Source organism: Primulina huaijiensis, chromosome 6, assembly GCF_012295235.1.
Source record: "Primulina huaijiensis isolate GDHJ02 chromosome 6, ASM1229523v2, whole genome shotgun sequence".
Lineage (NCBI taxonomy): Eukaryota > Viridiplantae > Streptophyta > Magnoliopsida > Lamiales > Gesneriaceae > Primulina > Primulina huaijiensis.
In genome coordinates this window covers 20876231-20896409 of record NC_133311.1, presented here as the reverse complement: position 1 = coordinate 20896409, position 20179 = coordinate 20876231, and the positions used below count along the sequence as shown (strand labels likewise).

The window sequence follows — 20179 nt, the reverse complement described above, 5'->3', positions numbered from 1 at the left end:
TTGTGTCAATCACCCTTCAAAGGAACAGCGAATATCGATTAGTTTCTGCATACAACCAAGAAAATTATATCAATATTCGTACACGAGTTACGATTACATTTGCAATTGCAACCCTTTCAAAATGTACAGATATATATACAGTAGAACTTGAGCAAAATAATCTCACTTGAAAATGGGCATTATTTTCATCTAGCTTCGTAAACAAGAAACATGAAACAACACTCAGCTTGAGGGGGAACAACCAAGAGAATGCCCGCCTAACTGTCATTTGAGTCTTTTTGCATACCTAGGCATTCAGGCGACTTTGTTGACACGGTACCTATACATATGGTGTCCCCTCTGCCATGCCAGATTCCATCTTCGACGTTGTTCATCTCCAATGTTCTTGACTCCTGTACGTTGTCAATATGGCCGTGTTTCAGTGTGAAGGTTTTAGGCTTGGCACGCTAATGCAAACCAGGTTGTGATACCGATTATCTTTTAGCAATGTATAAACATGGGAATTTCAGCATAGAATGGGGACGGACCTGACATAAAGTGCAGCACGGGCAAATTAGATGGTACACGCAGTCATCGAAAGAACTCTCACTACCCTGCAAATAAGTAAACACAAGTGGCATTCTTTTTCAAAAACTAAGATAGCAAAAGTAAAAAACAGACCCTTTCATTTTAATACTCCAAATATCTCACGTTATATAATTCGAAACAATTTTAAAAATGGAATGCTTACTTTTATATTGAATTTTTTCCTAATCAGTGTTCGGTAAAATCCAATATATGTTCCAACTGAAACTGTAAATAAAATGGCCAAATATAGAAAGCTACGTCTCCGAGTAAATATAAATGCTAGCAGGTTGAACAGGGCTGCAACTGCAAGAATAAAGTGAATAGATCCCTGCACCATTAGTTGAACTCAGTAAGGAAAAATCCTTCCAAAGACGAAAAATGAAGATCAAACTCTAGATGTAAAAATGACAAAATTGCGAATAACATGAACTAAAATTTGATCATCAATGAAAAGACATCGAAATTGCACACAATTGCTTCCGTCTTCTTAGGCCAGTTCAGAAGTGAAGAAACAGACACTGGTAGACAAAAATAATTGTAACGAGCAAACACAAGCCATAGGGAACTTCGAATGGAGGGGCCTGAATAACACGGTATTTCACATTGGGCATGCCTCAGTTTGGATGAAAAAGATTTTGCCAATGAAAGAAAGCATATTTACCTGAAGAAAACAAGAACCAAATCCAGCTCGTTTCATATTCTTGCCAAATCTATAACATGGACAACTGCAATACAAGACAGTATGATGATACATATGCTCCCCATCAAGAAAAATGCAAAACAAGAATTCTAAAAATCAAACTTCACCATCGGCAAAGCACTGAGATAAGCTGTAGCATGACAACACCACAAAATTTAGTCAAAACCATCAAATCAAGAGAGCACGCAAAGATATATACATAGCAAAACTAAGGGATAACTATATCTTTAGTTAGTAAAATGTCCCAACAATCTCTAACAACAAAAAGATTATTATCTTTACCTTGGTTCCACAATCCACAGATACCATACTAACCGAACACACAATTCCAATTTCTAACAAGACAAAGTAAAGCGAAAAGCAACATCGAAGCATCCAAGCTCAGCAATTTAACATTCGGGGATTAAGAAATAACACAAACACCAGAATAAGCAAAATCAAAGTTTCAATACCATCTTTAGAAATAGAATAAAAATGCAGCACTCGAAATCCAAAAGATTTCTTTTTTCAACGATCATTTAAGTGAAAATAAATGAGGAGGAGAAAACAGAGAATACCATGTGGATTGAAGAGCTACGGCTCGAGCATCAAAACAGTCGTAAATAATCTCACCTTCCCACATCCTAAAAACTCCCCCTCCATTTTGATAATCAGATACAAGATTTTCTTCTTCATTATCATCATTCAGTTTCCCCCATTTCCCCTTGTGGGCCTGCATGGCAACCGTTGAACAAAGCATGTCAAAATCCAACACGGCCATCCCTTCCATCAACAAACTCTCCTCCTCCGACGCCTCCACATCCGCCGCCGCAGCCGCCGCACCACCTTTCACCTCCATCTCCGTCTTTATTCAAAAGGGGTCGACTTCTTTTCTTGTTACGGCCCCTTTTTCCGGTAAATGACGTCCGGTTTTGGGATTTTAAGAGAGGAGGTATAATTTATTGAAAAGATAATGAAGCAGATTCCGTAGTGGAGAGAATGGAAAGGAAAAGCCAAATCATTTGTGCCAGCGAAAATTGAGGATGATGATGTTGCCAAGTCAGCACAAGAATATAGGCTATCCAAAAAAAAAGATTATGGTTTCTTTAAAAAAGATTTATTATTTATTTTTTCCATTATAAATACATACATTCGAACCATCCGTACATTTCAAGTTTTCGAATCTTAACATTCGAACAATAGTTCGAATAATTAGTGAATAAGTGTGAACGATTATAATCAAACGTAAATTTGAGCTAAATAATTTAAAATTTTTCAACTTTAAATTTATATTGAAATCGAATAAACTTAATTCGAATCTTATATTTTTTTACTACTATTTGACTCGGATCGTTTTACGCACTTAAGTATGGCCAACTTTAATAATTTAATATTATATATATATTAAGACATCCTTCAAATGATCTAAATAGATCTTTAAGGATAAAAGCTGACTCAACATAGGAGAGGACAGTCGCTATTATATGAAAAACTTGAACCTCCAATTCATCAATAAAGTATTTAGTTGATTTTTTTTTTTTCAAATTTTCAAATAATTTAATAATCAAAATTCTAGCGGTACAAGTTCCCCAACAATTTAATAATCAAAATTCTAGCGGTACAAGTTCCCCAATAATTTAATAATCAAAATATTTCAAAATGTATCTAGTATATAAGATATCCTCACATAAATAGATATCAGATGTCATTTGAGTCTTTAAGAGAATACCACTCTTTTTTATGTTGCATATTATAAAAACGTGATGGCGTCTCTTACACAGAAATTCAAGGTCGATTCTGAGGGCTTATAACATATTTGGCACCAATATTTTAATTTTTGGGCGAGATTTTGAATTCGAGATTCAATTACGTTAATTATATATTTCATCTTTCCCATATATTTAAACTTATGTGTATTTTCATTAAAAAAATTTTTTTATTAAAAATCAAGGTTTACAAAGAAAATTTTCATTTTATCTTTATTTAGTGAGTACTTTAAAATGATATAAAAATTTGTTAGAAGTATCTAATGCATTTAATAAATAAGGGTAGATTATTAAATAATACTAAATATAAATATCGGACAATATATTTGGGATGACACAAAATGAAATTTGAGATTTATATTTAGGACAAAAGGTGTAGCATAAAGTTTTATTTAAAAATAAAAAATTTATATATCATATACACCAAAGAGTAGGTCTCATATAGGACATTCTCATATATCTGTAAGACGAATCGATACAGTCCATACATATAATGAAAAATAATGTTATTAACATTTAAAATACTCTATCTATCTCAAATATAAATGTTACATTTTTTTTTTCATCAGTCTCAAATATGTATTCTACCAATCTACTCTTATAATTATATACATTAACTAACTTTATCAAATTTTTTTATCATATTAAAGCATTCATTAAATAAGATTAAAATAAAAAAAATTCTTTGTAAAAATTACTTTTTCTAATAATTTTCTTAATCAATGTAAAATTACACACAACCCTAAATATAAGACACATAAAATAATATTTTTTCATCAATCCAGTCGAGTCAGAGACCTCTATCACAAAATTAATCCGTTAGAACAAAAAGATCTCATACAAGTTTGTTTTTGCGCAGAACAAACATGATTGTAAACTATATACGAAATACAAACTCGTACTATTTTATTTTAATACTTTTTGAAAAACACAATCATTATTATTTGTTACGATGTCTCAGTGGTTAAGTGTTGTATAATGTAATTGAGGTGGGATGAATTATTTATTGGGCGGTGGAGCTTAATTGATGCTTTCAGGTTTTGAGGGGTCAATAATGAAGCACTATTATTGATGGGGTCTTTTCTTTTTAGGGACTTGATAGCTTATTCGTCTAGTTCTCAACAATCCGACGTTCTATGTATTCGATTACGGTACGCAAAATTTAACACTTTTACTTGACTAAAGAAACTCTCAGCCGCCGCATCCGTACTGCTCTTACAATTGCATCTCTGGACAAGGACCGTCGTTTCAAGCCGCCCAATGTTGCATAGCCCATTCATCACAAATAAATATGAAATAGCATAAAAATGCCACCTTTTGGCACTCCGATATCGCTGTGCATTTTCATTTATACAAGTACTCTTTAACTTGAGAAAAAGCTTGTGAGACATCACTGTTCTGTTTGAATCCATCAACTTCTTACTCAGTTTACTACAAATAAACTTTATCGGGAGAAAACCTCTTGTAAAGACATTCCTCCAAGACTAGGACCACTGTCTCAAGCCGCCCAGTGTTGCATAGTCCGTTTATCACAAATAAATATGAAATAGCTTAAAAATGCCACCCTTTGGCACGCCAATATCGCTGTGCATTTTCATTTACACGAGCATTCTTTAACTTGAGAAAAAGCTTGTAAGACATCACTGTTCTGTTCGAATCCATCAACTTGTTACTCAGTTTACTGCAGATAACTTTATCGGGAAAAAACCCATTGTAAAGACATTCCTCCATGACAAGGACCGCTGTTTCAAGCCGCCCAGTGTTGCATAACCCGTTTATAATATACTCATAAACCTGCGTATCAGAAGAATATCCATTTTCTTGCATTTCATCCCATATGCTAAGTAGCATCCCACATTTCCCAAATCTAGACAATCTCATAAGCAATAGCTTATATGCCGTAAACGATATTCTGCATCCTGCCTTTTTTGCCTTTTTATAGATCATCAACGCAGCATATGGTGGTCCATATCTGCACAAAGGTTCAAGAAACTCGGTCAAGGTTCCCGTGGAAGGAATTATCCCCCGATCTAACATTTCATCAAACATCTCCATAGAATCCGCAACTCTTCTGATTTTTAGGAAATGCCGAATAATTCTAACATAGGTATCCATGTTCGGTTCACAGCTATTAGTCAGCATTTGCTCTTTATATTTCAAAGCTTCATCAATATTTCCACGAGCAAGAAAATTGAATATCATTGCATTGTATACTGCAGTACTCAGCTTATCCCCATTCTCCTCCAAGAAATCAAAAATATTTACAGCATCATCAACTCGACCAGCTCTCCCCAGACTCTCAATAAGATAACTATACGTCACACAATCAGGTTTAACTCCGTCATCCACCATAGCTTTTAAACACTTCTCGACTTCATTAACCTGACCCAAACTTGACCATCCACCAATGATTATGTTATATGTAGTGCTACAACATTGCACCTTCTCCCTCATTTTAGTGAACAAAGACCATGCAATACCCACATGGGACCGTGCGCACAAACAACGAAGGGTAACATTCAATGTTTCCTCATCACATTTTAATCCATAGTTCCCCAAATCTTTGAAAACCCCAATTGCTTTAGAAACATGGTGAGCTCGCATATAATTATCCATAACAATATAAAGAGTTTCAGAATTAGGAATCAGCTTTTTAACGATCATTTCATTTAGCATTTCCAACATATGCGCAAAGAATTTCCTTCTCCCTAAAGCTTTGAGAATAACATTGTAAGTCAAAACATTGTCTGATATATTTGGCTGCTTGACTGCCCAATGGAAGAACACAACCATCGCCTCACCACCTAAATTCCCCCTATTCACTACTTTAGCAAATAATTCACAATTCAGTTCCACCCCAACATCACTCAAAGCACGGTGAATGGCAGTTTTGCTGCGAAGTTTCTGGAGGAAAACTCCACGCAACTTATCTTCTGGTAATAAAAATTCATCTATAACCCCAAATTCCAATGGATTATGAGGTGGTGGATTAGCAGCATGTCTGTGACTCGAGATGGGCAAAAGATCGGAGAGCTGGCTGAGTACATAGGATTCATCGATTTTAGAATTATTCTTACAGCATATAGGAGGATATAACGGATTTTGTGGAAGTTCGAGAGTCGAAAATGCGGTTGCGAAAATTGAAGATTGGAAACATAGTACTGACTTGTAACTATACTTGGTGGTCATGGTGCACAATCTTCTGACTGACTGTAACATATTCTGTTCATTCCAAGATACAAATTATAAAGCAGTTCTGCAGACAGATGGTTGATTGAATCAGCAAGATCCAGTCACAATTTGCTCACTCTTTACTATTCAAATAAACACTAAACCTACAACAATTTAGCGTATACTAATACTTTTCCTCTCTAAACAGCACAAATTAACCAAATTCTATACTGTGTATTACTCACGTAAGAACGTATTATACATAACAATAATTTGTCAGACATAATATTGTTGATTTATGTTCTTGGCATATCATATAATCAGTTATCAGTCCACTTTAGATATCGACCAGTTAATCATTAAACCAAAAATACCAGATCAAACAGATTTACAAATTAAATAGTACATTTATTCATGTAATAAATATCATCTAGCAAAATAAAACACGAATCTCAAAGTTGTTATGAGGTCGTTGGCGTTAAACGACCAGACTGAGTGACTGACCAATAGTCATAGAGCTCTCACAACAGTCCACGTTCCTAATTTTTCACACCTGATAGAATGAAGATTTTAGATAAATTGCGTGATGTTGGGAGAAAATTAGGTCAAGTTGCCTGATTTCTGGGAAATTAACATGGAAAGGTTCGAAAATAGATAGAAGTTAAGTGTACAGACAGACATGGAACAAATTATGAAGAATTTTTGCTATTTGCTCAGAGGTTTTTCCTTTCTGTTTTTTATATCAGGGGAGGCGTTTTTTACATGGCCCTTGAACTCGAGATCTGCTCCAAATTAGGACACTAGGTGTCATCAGGCCGAGAGGCTTGTGGCTGCGCTGAGGTTTTTGATAAATAGATGGCTCACAAGTCACAAGTATCTTAAAAATCAAATAAATGATTAAAAAAAATCAAGTACAAACATGAAAAAAATTTGATTTTTTTTTTAAATCAAAGGGAACATTTAGATAAAAAATGTTAAAATCAAAATTATATTTAGCAATAGAAATAAAATGCATACTTGTTTTTTTTCCTAGAGGCCCGAGCACTAACTGTTTCTTATTCAGACAGAAAGGTGAGAGGTGTGTTAAATTGTGTCTTACATGAAATAAACACCAGGGATCCATCGTAACACTTGGTATAGCGAAGTCAACCAGGTAATGGCAGGTATTGAGGAAATCAGACTGAAAACTATAGTATCACATACGTTGAAAACAGACAAATGCAAATTGAGCATTAGATGTAAACAGCTAGCAGGTCATGAACTAACAACTCCAAAACTAACCCAGTATTAATCTGCAGGCATTTTATCAAGCACGTCATAGGCACAACATATCTAAGCGAACAAGACGCATAGATCTTCTATTTCTAAGAGCCCATTAACTACATTATTTCAGGAAGAAATGGAGTACTTAACTAATTCATTCGGATAAGTACACTGACAGAAGAAAAAACAAAAATCACATAATTTCACGGATGGAATGAGAAGGACCTGCAGGTGTTCTAATATCATTCAGAGACGATGCAAGTGAAGATAGATGCCAAGGATATGAGCCTATCCAACAACTGTTTCACCCAAGGCCCCAAAGTTTTCTTCCTATATCCCCATTTCATGCTCTACAGAGCCAAAATATCCAATTTTACTTGAAAATATTTCACCATCTCTCGAAGGAATTCACGTGGAATTCGGTAAGAATGGGGTTTTTTTTTATTTGCAGCAACAGTTTTTTAATAGGTTGAGAAACATGGGATGGAAACGCCCACACAGAAAGAGGCGTGACTGAATCACAAAGCAGCCATTTTTATTACTTCTGTTTTTTTCCGTTCTTCCAGGGAAACCTTTTTACTCCATTTAATATGATAAAAGAATTTTTTTTGAACTATACAAAAAAAAACCATGTTATCTGTACCAGTTTTTTTGTACCATGTTATCTGTACCAGTTTTTTGTATGAACTATGTAAATATTTATGATATGGATAGATAAAAAAACATTTTTATAATTTTTTAAAAAAAATTAAGATGGATAAGATATTATTACAGAAGAGTTAGTTGTTTAAGATCATCTTGCTTTGTAATAAAATAGGCAAAAACTTGTGTGAGACGGTCTCACGGGTCATATTTTGTGACACGAATCTCTTTATTTGAGTCATCTAAGAAAAATTAGTACATTTTATGCAAAAAGTATTACTTTTTATTGTGAATATTAGTGGGATTGACCCGTCTCACAGATACAGATTTGTGAGACCGTCTCACAAGAGACATATTCAATAAAATATGAAGTGTAAAGATTTTGGATCGAGAGATGAGGACTTGTCATATATTTCAAATAAATAGGTTGGAGATTGAATTTGAAATTGAAACAAAAAATACATACACTCGAGTAAGCTAAGAAATTTCAAATCTTTCATTTTAATTTTGAGTAAGATGCATATAATGAATTTTAGACGTTTATATAAATAAAATCTCCTCAATTTGATAGTTTGAATCCTATTATTTAATTGACTGTAGGTGATAAGTACATCAATGGAGAGATAATTCCATGTCAGTATCCAACTTATCAACCAAAGCAAGCTAGAAGTTCCAAATACAAGAGCAAAGCATATGTCAGACAGAGAGATGGCCCCCCTTCTGACCAAAGAATAACAAGACAAGGAGCGACTCCTGAATCTGCCTCTTGCTTTATGATCAATACATTGAAGTCTTTACAGAAATCGTCTATATCAATAACTATACCTGGTTTTTCAGTTAAAAGTAAAAATAACAAGGCATTCATTGATACCAATGATTTTGCTTCCTTACTGTTGTTCTGGCTTGCAGGTGGTATATCAGTTATGTTGATTTTCTGTTTATGAAATACTGCTGTGTCGACTAATGCTTTAAATTCTCTGGTGATGGGATGTTGATTCATGATTAACGATCCTCCCCTGTATCCGGATTGGTTCACGGCTTTTAGTAGCAGTTAATTTGTCGCCATGAGTAGGTTCGTAGTATTTTGTGGATTCATTGAGATAATGTACATGTAATCTGGGATCCGTATAATATGACGCTTGTTTCTCGTTCTAGTATTGTCATATGTCCCACTTCTAGTGAATTAAATTATTGAGAATTATATATACGGACTTGGACAATCATCGTCTTTATACTAACTTTTAAGGTTGAATTAAGCTCAAATCAATGATCTTAACATGATATCACTGCACAGACTTTCGTTATCACTGCACCCACTGGTGTTTTGTAAAATTCACGCTTCCATATGTTTATTTTTGGCATGGTTGGTTTGTGTTAGATGTCTCTGATCGGCATAATTAAGTTTTTGAGAGTTGTATATATGAACAATTTTTTTTTCTTGAACTAATTTTTCGAGAGGAGATAGGTCCAAGGACATAATATTACCAAGTACTGGTCTTATTTTCTTCTTACCATCATTAATCAGCGCACCATGTTTTTGGGTTCCAATCAAAATTAAGTTGTGGACCTTCGTGATTGCGCAGGGGACTTGACTTTTATATAAAGATATTAAGGATGGAGCATTTTGTCACCAGACTAAAAGAAATCTATATCTATATACCTATAAAAGTATGGATGATGAGCAAAGTTTTTCAATTGTGATTTTACCACATTGTCCAAAACTATGCATTGCTTGTATTAATTGCATGGACATTGGTGGAACAAGTATATAAAATTTAAGGACATAGAAAAAATATTACAAGAATATATTTTTTAATTTTAAAAAATCATTAAAAATATTAAAAGAATATATATTTAACTTTTATACTTATAAAAATATAAAAAGAATAAGTTATTCATTGTAAATTTTCTACTAACCCCTTAAATTGAATGTTGTTAGATTTGCATGGAAATTTTCTACACAATTTATGGGAAATCTATGTATTAAAAATGAATATATGTTTGATAATAAAAATATTTTTTTTATCTATATATCTATAAAAGTGTAGATCATTGGCTATGTTTTGCCAATTGTCAAAAAATAAAAATGACCACCTCATCAATATAAATCCAAAAATTCAATAAAGATATGTATGTAATTTCTAATTGTTGTAAGAGACTAAGCGTAAAAATGAAATATCAAATTTTTTTATTTATTCCATCTAATATATAATTATTTAGTAGCCTAATTATTCCACATAATATATAATTAATAGTCTAACAAATGCTAATGAATTATCACAACAATATATATTGATTGTAGTAACTTATATCACTTCAAGAATAAAATGTAACTCCTATATTAAATTTCTCAAATAATCCATCTTTATACTACCTTTAAATATTTTATCCTTTTAATTTTCTCTCTACATGTTCTTTTATGATTTTAAAGCAATTTTTTAATTATATTTTAGTGTAATTTCTAATTAAGTAATAAATTATAGTATCACAAGAAGATATAAGAAAAAAAATAATTATATATGCAATAGTACAATAACATGATAAGTATATAATAATATAATAATATGAAATTTAATACTAAAATATTTTATATTTTTTTAACTAATAATTGAAAATAAATAATTTAATAAATTATTTAGTAGAATTTATATCAATAATTATGAATCTTAATATATTAATAATATCATAAAATATGAATCTCAGAGAAAAATTCAGAGAATTAGCTATAATAAGAAAGTTAAAGATTTTAGTAGAATTTTTTTTAGAAAAAATTATATATCAGACAAATTTGTAAATTCAATAAATAAAATTTGGTAGTATTGAAAACATCTACTAAGAATGTTTAAGATTTAGGCGCTAAGGGTTTAAAGAAAGACTATGGACACGAATTGTATTTTGAGAAAAAAAATCAATATATTTAAACACAAAAATTGAAAATAAAGTTAATAAATACTCCATTCACCCCTTCTAAAGATGACAATGGGCCGGGACGGATTTGGAGATGGGGATATTAAGCTCATATCTGTCGCGAACTACTTCGGAGATTTTAAAAAATACCCAAACTCGAACCGAACCCAAAAAATCAGGGATCTCATCCACGTTCCAAGTTTTCCCTGCGGGGCCCGAACCTATGGGGAAAGTTGTCATCCCTAACCTCTTCTATGCTCAAAATATATTTGCTTAAAATATTGAACTAAGAAACCTTCATTTCCAACAATTTTATTAAATGAAGATTCATTTCCTTAAATTAATAATTGAAATATCACTATTCTATTTCAGAAAAGGGTCAAAAAATACCACCACTCTAAATTAATCTTCAGTGTCATGTATCATCATAATCATTATCCCATCATTTTTTTAGAATTAAATTTGCTAATGTTCGAAGCTATTAACAGAAAATTTGAATTCGTTTTCATTGTATATTTCCTCTATTTCAATATTTCCCGTTAATTCATACTTAATTTCGATTTATTTCAACTTACCTCGAGGGTATTATGCTCAAAATAAATAATATGTATAATTGAAAATAAAAAAATAATTTACAATATTTACGTGGTTATAATTTAAAAAATAACTTAAAATGAAATTTGTTGTCACATGTTCTTAGTTATTCTAAAATTATAAGTAAGTACTATTTTAGATTTTTAATATGTAATTTTTTAACTTTAGGACCATATTTATCAATTAATTGATGTAATAAGTAGATAAATATCAACATCATATATTAAAATATTTTCTTCCACCCTTATATTGCGTAATTAATTAAAATACATTCATATAATTCTATTTACACTTTTATATTGCTTAATCAATTCAAATCATTTCATATCATTGTATTTGTATTGTTATGTTAGTTCAATTTAGTACTTAATTTGACAAATCATTATTCCAAATTCTTATAATTTGTTTTGATTTATTTTTTTCCGAACGAAATGTTGTTTGATGTATTGGATGATCAATATACAAAGAGTAAAAAATATTTTTATTATTAATTTAATTTTTAGTTATTTAGAATATGAGCTGTTTTTATGCTAGTAATAATAAAAAGATAAAAAGCACGGATCTAAGGGTGAGGGGCTGCGTAAAGAATGGCCATGTTCACCTGCCTTGTTACCTACAGATTGCAATGTTGAATTCAGATCTTGAAACCATGTGATACCGTCTTTGCTGAATACAAATGAAGTCTGAAAAACAAAGCGAAAGGTCAACTGTCGCCGTCATTGCTTTGGAATTCATGAACTAGAGGAAGAGAGCCACATGAACTTTGTCCTCAAACTAATCCCTTTTTCCTCCACCGAGTATAAAGTGACTACATCTTGGTAAATCTCTCTATAGCGGACGTACCAAACGTTTTTCTACTGTCTAATCTTCCTTTAGAATGTAGTACAAGTGGATAAGAACAAAGAAGCAAGTGGCTAAAATTAAAACATCAACTACCATTTCAATTGGGAAGTAGTCCATCTCTCCCACTGTGTTTCTCCTCCATTTTCTTTGATTTTCAGAGATCTACAAAGAGGCTTATTTTGATTCTTAATGGCCTTCTATAGCGACTACGATGGTCACACAGATGATTTCTGTTCGACTCCATACCAGTCTTCTGAATACAACATGGTTCCAACTCCATTTCAGGCCTCGTTTTCGACCTCTTCTTGGTACGAATTCAACGAGCCTAAGGTTAGTGAATATAATTATTTCATCACTCCATCTATATCTAATTACATGGTCTACACCGAGCCCAAATTGATGCAGTACTCGCCTGTTGAAAATCATTCCTCTGATTATGAATATTATAGCCGGTATGTGAATCAATCAGGAATAAATTACTCTGTTTACCACTGCACTGAGCTTAAACTGCTCCAGTATGATCCATCACTTTCTTCAGAGAAAAAATCCAAGATCTCTTATTCTATCTCTACAGAAGAACTCAACGAACCCGAATACAAAGAATACTCACCGGAACCATACAGAGGCGGGTATGATCCCGTTACAACCTACGGCCGCCCTCTGCCTCCTTCTGATGAAATCTGTTATCCACGGTCTACCCCTCGTCCCAACGTTGTTTCGTTTGATGGTTTTGATTACGGGTCCATACCTTCACCCTATAGAAAAGATGATCTAGATAACCTCTCAACAAAGCTTCCAATTACAATCGAAGAAGCTGATCAAGAAACAGATGATTTTGGAAATGGAGACGAGGTTACAGGTACTGGTGAACATGGTGAAATCGGCGAGCCAGTACAGTCTACCCCCCCGAGTGACAACTCTCATAAAAAACATGATGATGAGAGATTTGGGAATGGAAGAAATGAAGATTATGATGATAAAATTGGATGGCAAACTTCATATGGTTCTGGCCTGGAATCTATGGATCTGTGTGAAAGTATATTTGGTTATTGGCCTTGTTTAGACAAGATCGAGCGGCAGAAAAGGGATAATTTTGGAGAAATTCGTGATCAAGAAAGCAGAAGGGATCCATGGCAACTTGCTGCAGATTATCTTTTTGGAAGTCCAGTGATTTATGAAAATGAAAACTATCTTCATCTTCAGCATCATCATCAAGAAATTAAGTATGAGAGTTATATGCGCAAGTAATTTGTGCCTCTCTGACGTTTGATTAATAAATTGACGCAACGCCTTTTACTTTAATCACTTGTATTTTACATGAGGAATGCACTAAAATTGTATTTATTACCTTTGAAATTGTTCGAGAATATTATTGTTGTAAGAAAAAGGCATTTCTGTAATTGAATTATTAGTCATATTCCATTCCCTTGATAATCTTGTTACTTTATATAATACTAGCGAACAAGACTAACGTAGCATGCCTGTAAAATAAATAATAATTTTTTTTTGAAACAATAAATAGTAAATTTTAATTTATATATATATATATATATATATAATTATTTAGTAACTTATTATAAAAACAAATGTTGTGTGCATAAAAAATTATATTTTTAAACAATATATTACGAGATTGTTTAGTAAATAATTATTAAATCAATTTAAACAACTGCAAAAATTAATTCACTAGGGCTTTTTAATATTAATTAATATTCTATAAACTTAAAAATACCATCGAATATAATTTTTTTATAATTATATTTGGCCTTTACAAACCTCAGTATGAGAATTTGAGCAGGAAAAGAATAAGCAGAAAATTATTATGTCATGATGATGATGTTATATTTGTGATGAAATTGTAAATATTTTAATTTATCTTATTATAATTCAAATCCATTTCTAAAATTAATTATAGTTGCGTGTGGGGAAAATCATGATGATCTTATATTTGTGATGAAATAAGCATCTACACATTTTACGGTGATTTTCTACATGTTTGCTGTTTTAGATTGCAAACCCTAACAATGATGTATATCACATTATTGGACTTCGATATTTATAATGTTCGTAAAACGGGAAACACATTTTTTTCCTACAATACACCTGAATTATTATGTGAAAATACAAATCTGACATTATTAATATAATATTGAATATTTAATATTCACGAAATTATCGTTATATCGTTTTACAAATCAATTTTGTTAGAAGAATATTTCGTCCGACTCAAATGAAGAAAAATATTATTATTTATATCAATGTATTATTTTTTATGAAAATTATAGATTGGATCGAGCCGTATCATATATAAAAACTCGTGAGACCATATCAAGAATCCTTTTTTTACATTTCATTGATTGGCTGTCTCGAGAATTTTCTCTCATCAAATATATATATAACGAAAAAAAACCAAGTAGAGCAAGATTATATATATTTCACAATGCCATTTAAAAGAAAATCTCAGAATTAGCTACAAAGAGAAGGAAGGAGTTGAGGGAATACACATCTATCTTGCATACAATACGAAACAACATCCGAATCCTGAGCGGATAAAACAATCTTTTCTAATTCTCGTAACCCGAATGTAGCAGACAACAGCAACAACCAAAGCTGTAGCAAATCCCACAAGAATCACTTCTCCACCAGCTTCAGACCTGTAAACTGAATGATGCGTCAACTTATGAGTGATCCCCGGAGCTCCTCCTGTATTCGTCCCACCATTCGTTGGATCCAGGCCTGGATTTGGACCCAATAATGCATCTGCATTAAGAATAGCAGGCGCCATAGCCTGGAACAATAATGGCTCTGTTAAGATCCTGGATTCACTCATTCTTCCAAGAAAAGTGAAAATCTCGGCAAGAATTAATAGGCAATAAAGAAAGAATCCCGCCATTTAGTTATAAACCCGATCCTGGAAATAAATATGGCTGCATGTATCTGTGGAAATATATGAATTCTAATCTACAATTTTTCACGTACAAATAGTAAATGGTGGTGGTTTACATTAAGTGGAGAAGGAAGAGTCTTTAGTGGAAAATGAGGTCATTTTTGTTACTCCAAAATTTTAAGAGACAAATCGGCAATTTTTAAAAACAAAAAGTTAGTAAATTGCGAGGTTTCCCAGTGGAACACATTCGGGGAGAAGTGAATAAATTAAGAATATTGGCCGAATGGGATATACTAATGCAAATGAACTAGTTTACGCAAATAATTTTTTTAAAAAAAGAATGACATATCATATATTAAAAGTTTAAATTTCCCAGCATTAAAAATTCATTAACCCATCTAACTTATAACCAAATTATTGGGTACTGACCGTTGAATAAAATTCTTGGTGAAATGTGTTCGAATTTTGCATTTGCTGTTATATAGGTGAGGTGCTGCGTGAGGGAGACTTTTTTGGGGTAGTGCCTTTATATATCAATACTTACATAGCTACGTACATATACACACACACACCGACCCCAGCAGTGAATGCAGTCATTTGCTTTTTATAAGGTTAATTAATTATTTTTATAGTTTTTTAATTATTGATCATGATGAGATTGAAGAGAAATATGATTAAAAGTTTGAGAATGTGGGGGAGGTTAAGGGAGGCGGTGAATTTAATAGAACGAGTTTTTGTCATAATTTTAGGGAAAATTGTGCTTCAATTTGGTATGTTAATATGATGATTTTAGTCATTTTTCAATTTGACGCTAACGTAACGTGAGTAGTTACATCAACATTCTCAATAAAAAAATGAATAAATTGTAAAAAAAAAAAAGATACAATATTTAAAACTGAAGTATGATAATATAAATTATCGAAATCACAAATAAATAATATCAAAAATACATTTTTTTCTGATTTTTATTAAATGAACACAATAATATTTGTATATATTTATTTAAATGAACAATAATATTTATTATTGGGCACCGTTATTTGACAATATAGTAGAGATATAATACTTTGTGGAAGCTAAAGGCTGAGAGTCTCCAAGAAGACGATATTGGTTATCGTCCTAGAAAATAGAAAATAATTGGGAATTCTTCAGTGAATGAAATACGAAGCCATATAGCATACGTGATTTTGTATTTGTATAAAATTATGTATATTATTTTTCAATATTACATAGGGAATTCTTATTGACATTCTAAAAGTTTATTCTCGCACTTCATCTTTGTCATTTTTGTGTAGTATTTAAATCTTAGTTAGAACAGCTGGTTATATCTATACTACTTTATTAAGTTTGAGACACTTCGAGTAACTAACTTTGATGTTATGGCCTATTTTAATAATTATATATATTAATAAAATGTTAAAATTTTAACGCAAGTTATGTGTAGTTTAGCGGATAGAGTCATTGTTTGTTGGGGTTATGTTATAGGTTCAATTCTTATTGAAGTCATTTTTTTTATTCTTTTATTTCTCAATTTGATTTTTAATTTATATATCAAAATTACAGTGTAGTCTCTCACTATTTTTTATAATTATATTTTGATAATCATTTAAATATAAATAAAATCAATTATAAAAAATATTATACAAACGTTAAGTGGGGAGAGTTGTTCCCCATACTTGTTTGATTTATGATGTTTTCATTTTGTTTTAGATATTCTGGAATTTTAAGAATATGGTTTGCAAATTAAATTATACTGTACGTGTGTCGACAGACAATTTGCCACAAACTTAAATAATAAACATTAAATCGATACTTATTTAGAAGTCATTATCGGACAGCGAAACAACGTAATCACGCACCTGTAGTTTAACGAACTCCGAGGTTAATTAGGATCTATCGGTGATGTTCTAAATGCCCGATGTCTTCAAATCTCTGCTGCCGCCTCCGCCAGATTTTTCAGCGGAGACCCACTGGCACCACCTCACCGACTCTCTCTGGCAACGATCATCTCGAATACCTCGTTGACCGATTCAAGAAAAAGTCGAATTCCACCAACTTCCGCCGTAATCGCTTAGCATACAAGATTATTGTCAACCGCCTCGCCAGAGTACACCGCTTCTCTTCCATTCATGACATACTCAATCATCAGAAACAGTATCCTGACATCACCGACGAACACTTCGTTGCTCGTCTCATATGTCTTTATGGGGAATCCAGAATGTTCGATCACGCCCTTCAGTTGTTCGATGAAATGCCGGACCTAAATTGTCCGAGAAGTGTACTGTCCTTTAATACCCTTTTGGCAGCCTGCATTGCTTCAAAGGAGTTTGACAAATTCGGCGAGCTTTTCCGAGAAATTCCTAGAAAATTATCGATAGAGCCTGATATAATATCTTACAACACCATGATCAAAGCTTTTTGCGAAGTGGGATCTATGGATGCGGCTGTTTCATTGTTGGACGAGATTGAGAAAAATGGTATTGAGCCAAATTTGATTACTTTCAACATTCTCTTGGGCTCATTCTATAAGGGCGATGCTGACAATTTTTCCAAAGCTGAAACTTTTTGGAGTTTGATGCAAGAGAAGGAAGTCGTTCTTGATGTAAGGAGTTATAACTCACGATTACATGGAATGATGAGGCAGAAGCGGGTATCAGAAGCCTTAAATGTGCTCAAAGAGATGGAGGAAAGGGGGCTGCAGCCGAACCATTACTCGTACAATGTCATGATCAAAGGGTTTGTGGATGAAGGGAATTTGAAGGAAGCAAAGAAGTGGTACGCTTCCATGATAGGCAATGATTACATGCCAGATTTTTTCACACATGCGACGCTTATTCCATTTGCTTGTTCCAAGAATGATGTTGATTTTGCACACGAGTTGTGCATAAAATCTGTTGACATGAAAAGGCCCGTTTCGAATGGGTTGATGCAGAAAGTAGCTGATGCTTTGTTTGAGCAATCAGAAGCTGAAAAGGCAAAGGAACTCTTGAAGTTGAAGGACTCGAAGGGTAGATTACCCGATGGGAACTCATTGCCTGCAGGTGATTAGTAGTTTCATTTGCATCTTTTGTTTAGCTAGAAAAAATCATGTGAGTTGCACATGGATGCCCCTTTGAAGTGAGGCCAATCTTTCTACAATTAAGCCGTCATTCATCTGGTAGAAGTTAGTTTTTGGTTTTACCCTTGATGTTCTCGTCGTTTGAATGTTGTGTATTCTTCAACGTCCTAAGCTCAACAAGTACTTTGAATCCGGCAAGTTGAAATTGCGAAATGCATATTGCACGTAAATGCTCTTATCAGGGACGGATGGATATGAGGGACACATATGCAAATGCAAAAGGTGCTAAACATTTAATCCAAATAATAATTTTTCACAAAAGAAAGACATTTGGATTATGCTCTCAATATTTGAATAGAATCATTAATTAGTCAGAACTGTGATCGACTGCATAAGAGCTGAAAGCTAATCCCAAAGTCGAGCTGGACATCATGATTTCAAATTGGTTAAATGAGCAACCGTGACGGTACAATTGCCACCAATATATTCAGTTCATTAGAATCGAGCCTATAATTATGATATCATCTTACAATCATTTTCAAACTAAAAATGATTATTTTTACATCCATTTCTTTTTGTAAGGGCTTGTCCTTGGTTGATTTGAGGTGCGGGAATCCAGATTTCAGCAACCAAATTTCTATCAATCAATACAATATGCCTTGGATGCAGCTTGCACTATAAATGCTCCAGAGCACGTATGATTTCTCGTTTTTCGTAAAGGTCTTAAGATCTCACTGTAACTTAACTTAGTAGCCATTTATATGGGGACCAGTAAATCTGGAAAAAAGGGATTTGACCAGGCCTCTGAAGACCTTTGGACCCGGAAAATCGATCACCAAGTGCTTGATCAGATACTGATCTTGAAAAGGTCTGGGCAAGCTCAACTGCAGAAGCTGCTTTACCATAGCGAAGAGGGGAAGAGAATGGCAGACTCCGAAATGAGTCGTCGTAGGGTTTTTTCGGCCTATTTGTTATTCGGGCAGCTAAAAACAAATGCTAAATAATAAATTAATTGGAAGCCCTAATTTATTTATTTATTTGTTCGTCTCGATTTTGTTTACAATTTAATTTTTAGTTTGATTATAATTTGAATTATTTAATATAAAATATTAATAGGAGCGGATCAAAATAATAACATTATTATTTTTAAATTATGTTACAAAATTTTATAAATATTTAATTTTATTGCAAATAAAATAAGGGCTAAAATATTTATATAAATCCGATCAAATGAATTATGTCTAAATTAAGATTGCATCTGGATTTGAAATATTCTTCTTTTTTTTTTTTGATAAATTTGAAATCTTATTCAGTTATTCAAAACATAACTAGTTAGAATTTAAAATTCACTATCAGAAGAATTTATCGAAAAAAAAAATCAATTGATTTGTTATTATAAATTTGAAATCCATAGTTCTAAATTCATCTATCCAAATATAACATAAATTAATTGACTATCATATGCTACAACCTTAATTTACCTTAATTTACAGTTTCGATTACACAATATTTTGGTTTCGGATTTGGTTTCATTTTATCACTTTACATAACATAGCCAAATGATAATATTATGTTTATGATTTTAAACATACAGTCCAAAACTGAATAAGTTATATTTCTTGTCATAAATGTGTAAGTTAACCATTTTTTAAACTGAGGAATAAAATTGTTAAAATTTGGTCTCAAACTCGATGTCTCATCTCAAATTTAAGACATTAATATATGAAGAAACTTGAGTATGCATACTTTAATTTTGGATATTTTCAAACATGTTTAATTGACGTGATTATAAATGAGCTAAT

General features: G+C 32.4%; 4 protein-coding genes across 7 annotated transcripts; 2 read left to right on the top strand and 2 right to left on the bottom strand.

Moving 5' to 3' along the window:
* Window positions 1–21: 21 nt before the first annotated feature.
* On the bottom strand, window positions 22–2267 carry LOC140978183 (uncharacterized). 2 transcript variants are annotated; one of them, XM_073443032.1, is made up of 5 exons: window positions 1825–2267; window positions 1229–1292; window positions 731–895; window positions 528–593; window positions 22–392 (listed from the first exon to the last, which is right to left on the bottom strand). In XM_073443032.1, exons 1-5 carry the CDS (start codon window positions 2103–2105, stop codon window positions 258–260), a joined length of 711 nt encoding a protein of 236 aa, XP_073299133.1. In that variant the 5' UTR covers window positions 2106–2267; the 3' UTR covers window positions 22–257. The 2 variants fall into 2 exon arrangements, with proteins under 2 accessions (XP_073299133.1, XP_073299134.1); XM_073443033.1 differs by lacking the exon at window positions 731–895.
* A 1766-nt stretch (window positions 2268–4033) lies between these two features.
* On the bottom strand, window positions 4034–7811 carry LOC140978182 (uncharacterized). Of its 2 annotated transcripts, XM_073443031.1 has the most exons (3): window positions 7672–7811; window positions 6179–6234; window positions 4034–6049 (listed from the first exon to the last, which is right to left on the bottom strand). In XM_073443031.1, exons 1-3 carry the CDS (start codon window positions 7690–7692, stop codon window positions 4564–4566), a joined length of 1563 nt encoding a protein of 520 aa, XP_073299132.1. In that variant the 5' UTR covers window positions 7693–7811; the 3' UTR covers window positions 4034–4563. The 2 variants fall into 2 exon arrangements, with proteins under 2 accessions (XP_073299132.1, XP_073299131.1); XM_073443030.1 differs by having other exon boundaries at window positions 4035–6234.
* Window positions 7812–12252: 4441 nt separating this feature from the next.
* Window positions 12253–13857, top strand: LOC140978181 (uncharacterized). Its single transcript, XM_073443028.1, has one exon. The coding sequence runs from the start codon at window positions 12622–12624 to the stop codon at window positions 13678–13680; it is 1059 nt and encodes a 352-aa protein (XP_073299129.1). The 5' UTR covers window positions 12253–12621; the 3' UTR covers window positions 13681–13857.
* A 3299-nt stretch (window positions 13858–17156) lies between these two features.
* LOC140978644 (small ribosomal subunit protein mL103 (rPPR7)-like) lies at window positions 17157–19349 on the top strand. Of its 2 annotated transcripts, none has more exons than XM_073443842.1 (2): window positions 17157–18367; window positions 18960–19349. In XM_073443842.1, coding segments are annotated over exons 1-2 (1131 nt in total). In that variant the 5' UTR covers window positions 17157–17237; the 3' UTR covers window positions 18961–19349. The 2 variants fall into 2 exon arrangements, with proteins under 2 accessions (XP_073299943.1, XP_073299941.1); XM_073443840.1 differs by having other exon boundaries at window positions 17157–18360; window positions 18960–19348.
* Window positions 19350–20179: the final 830 nt, after the last annotated feature.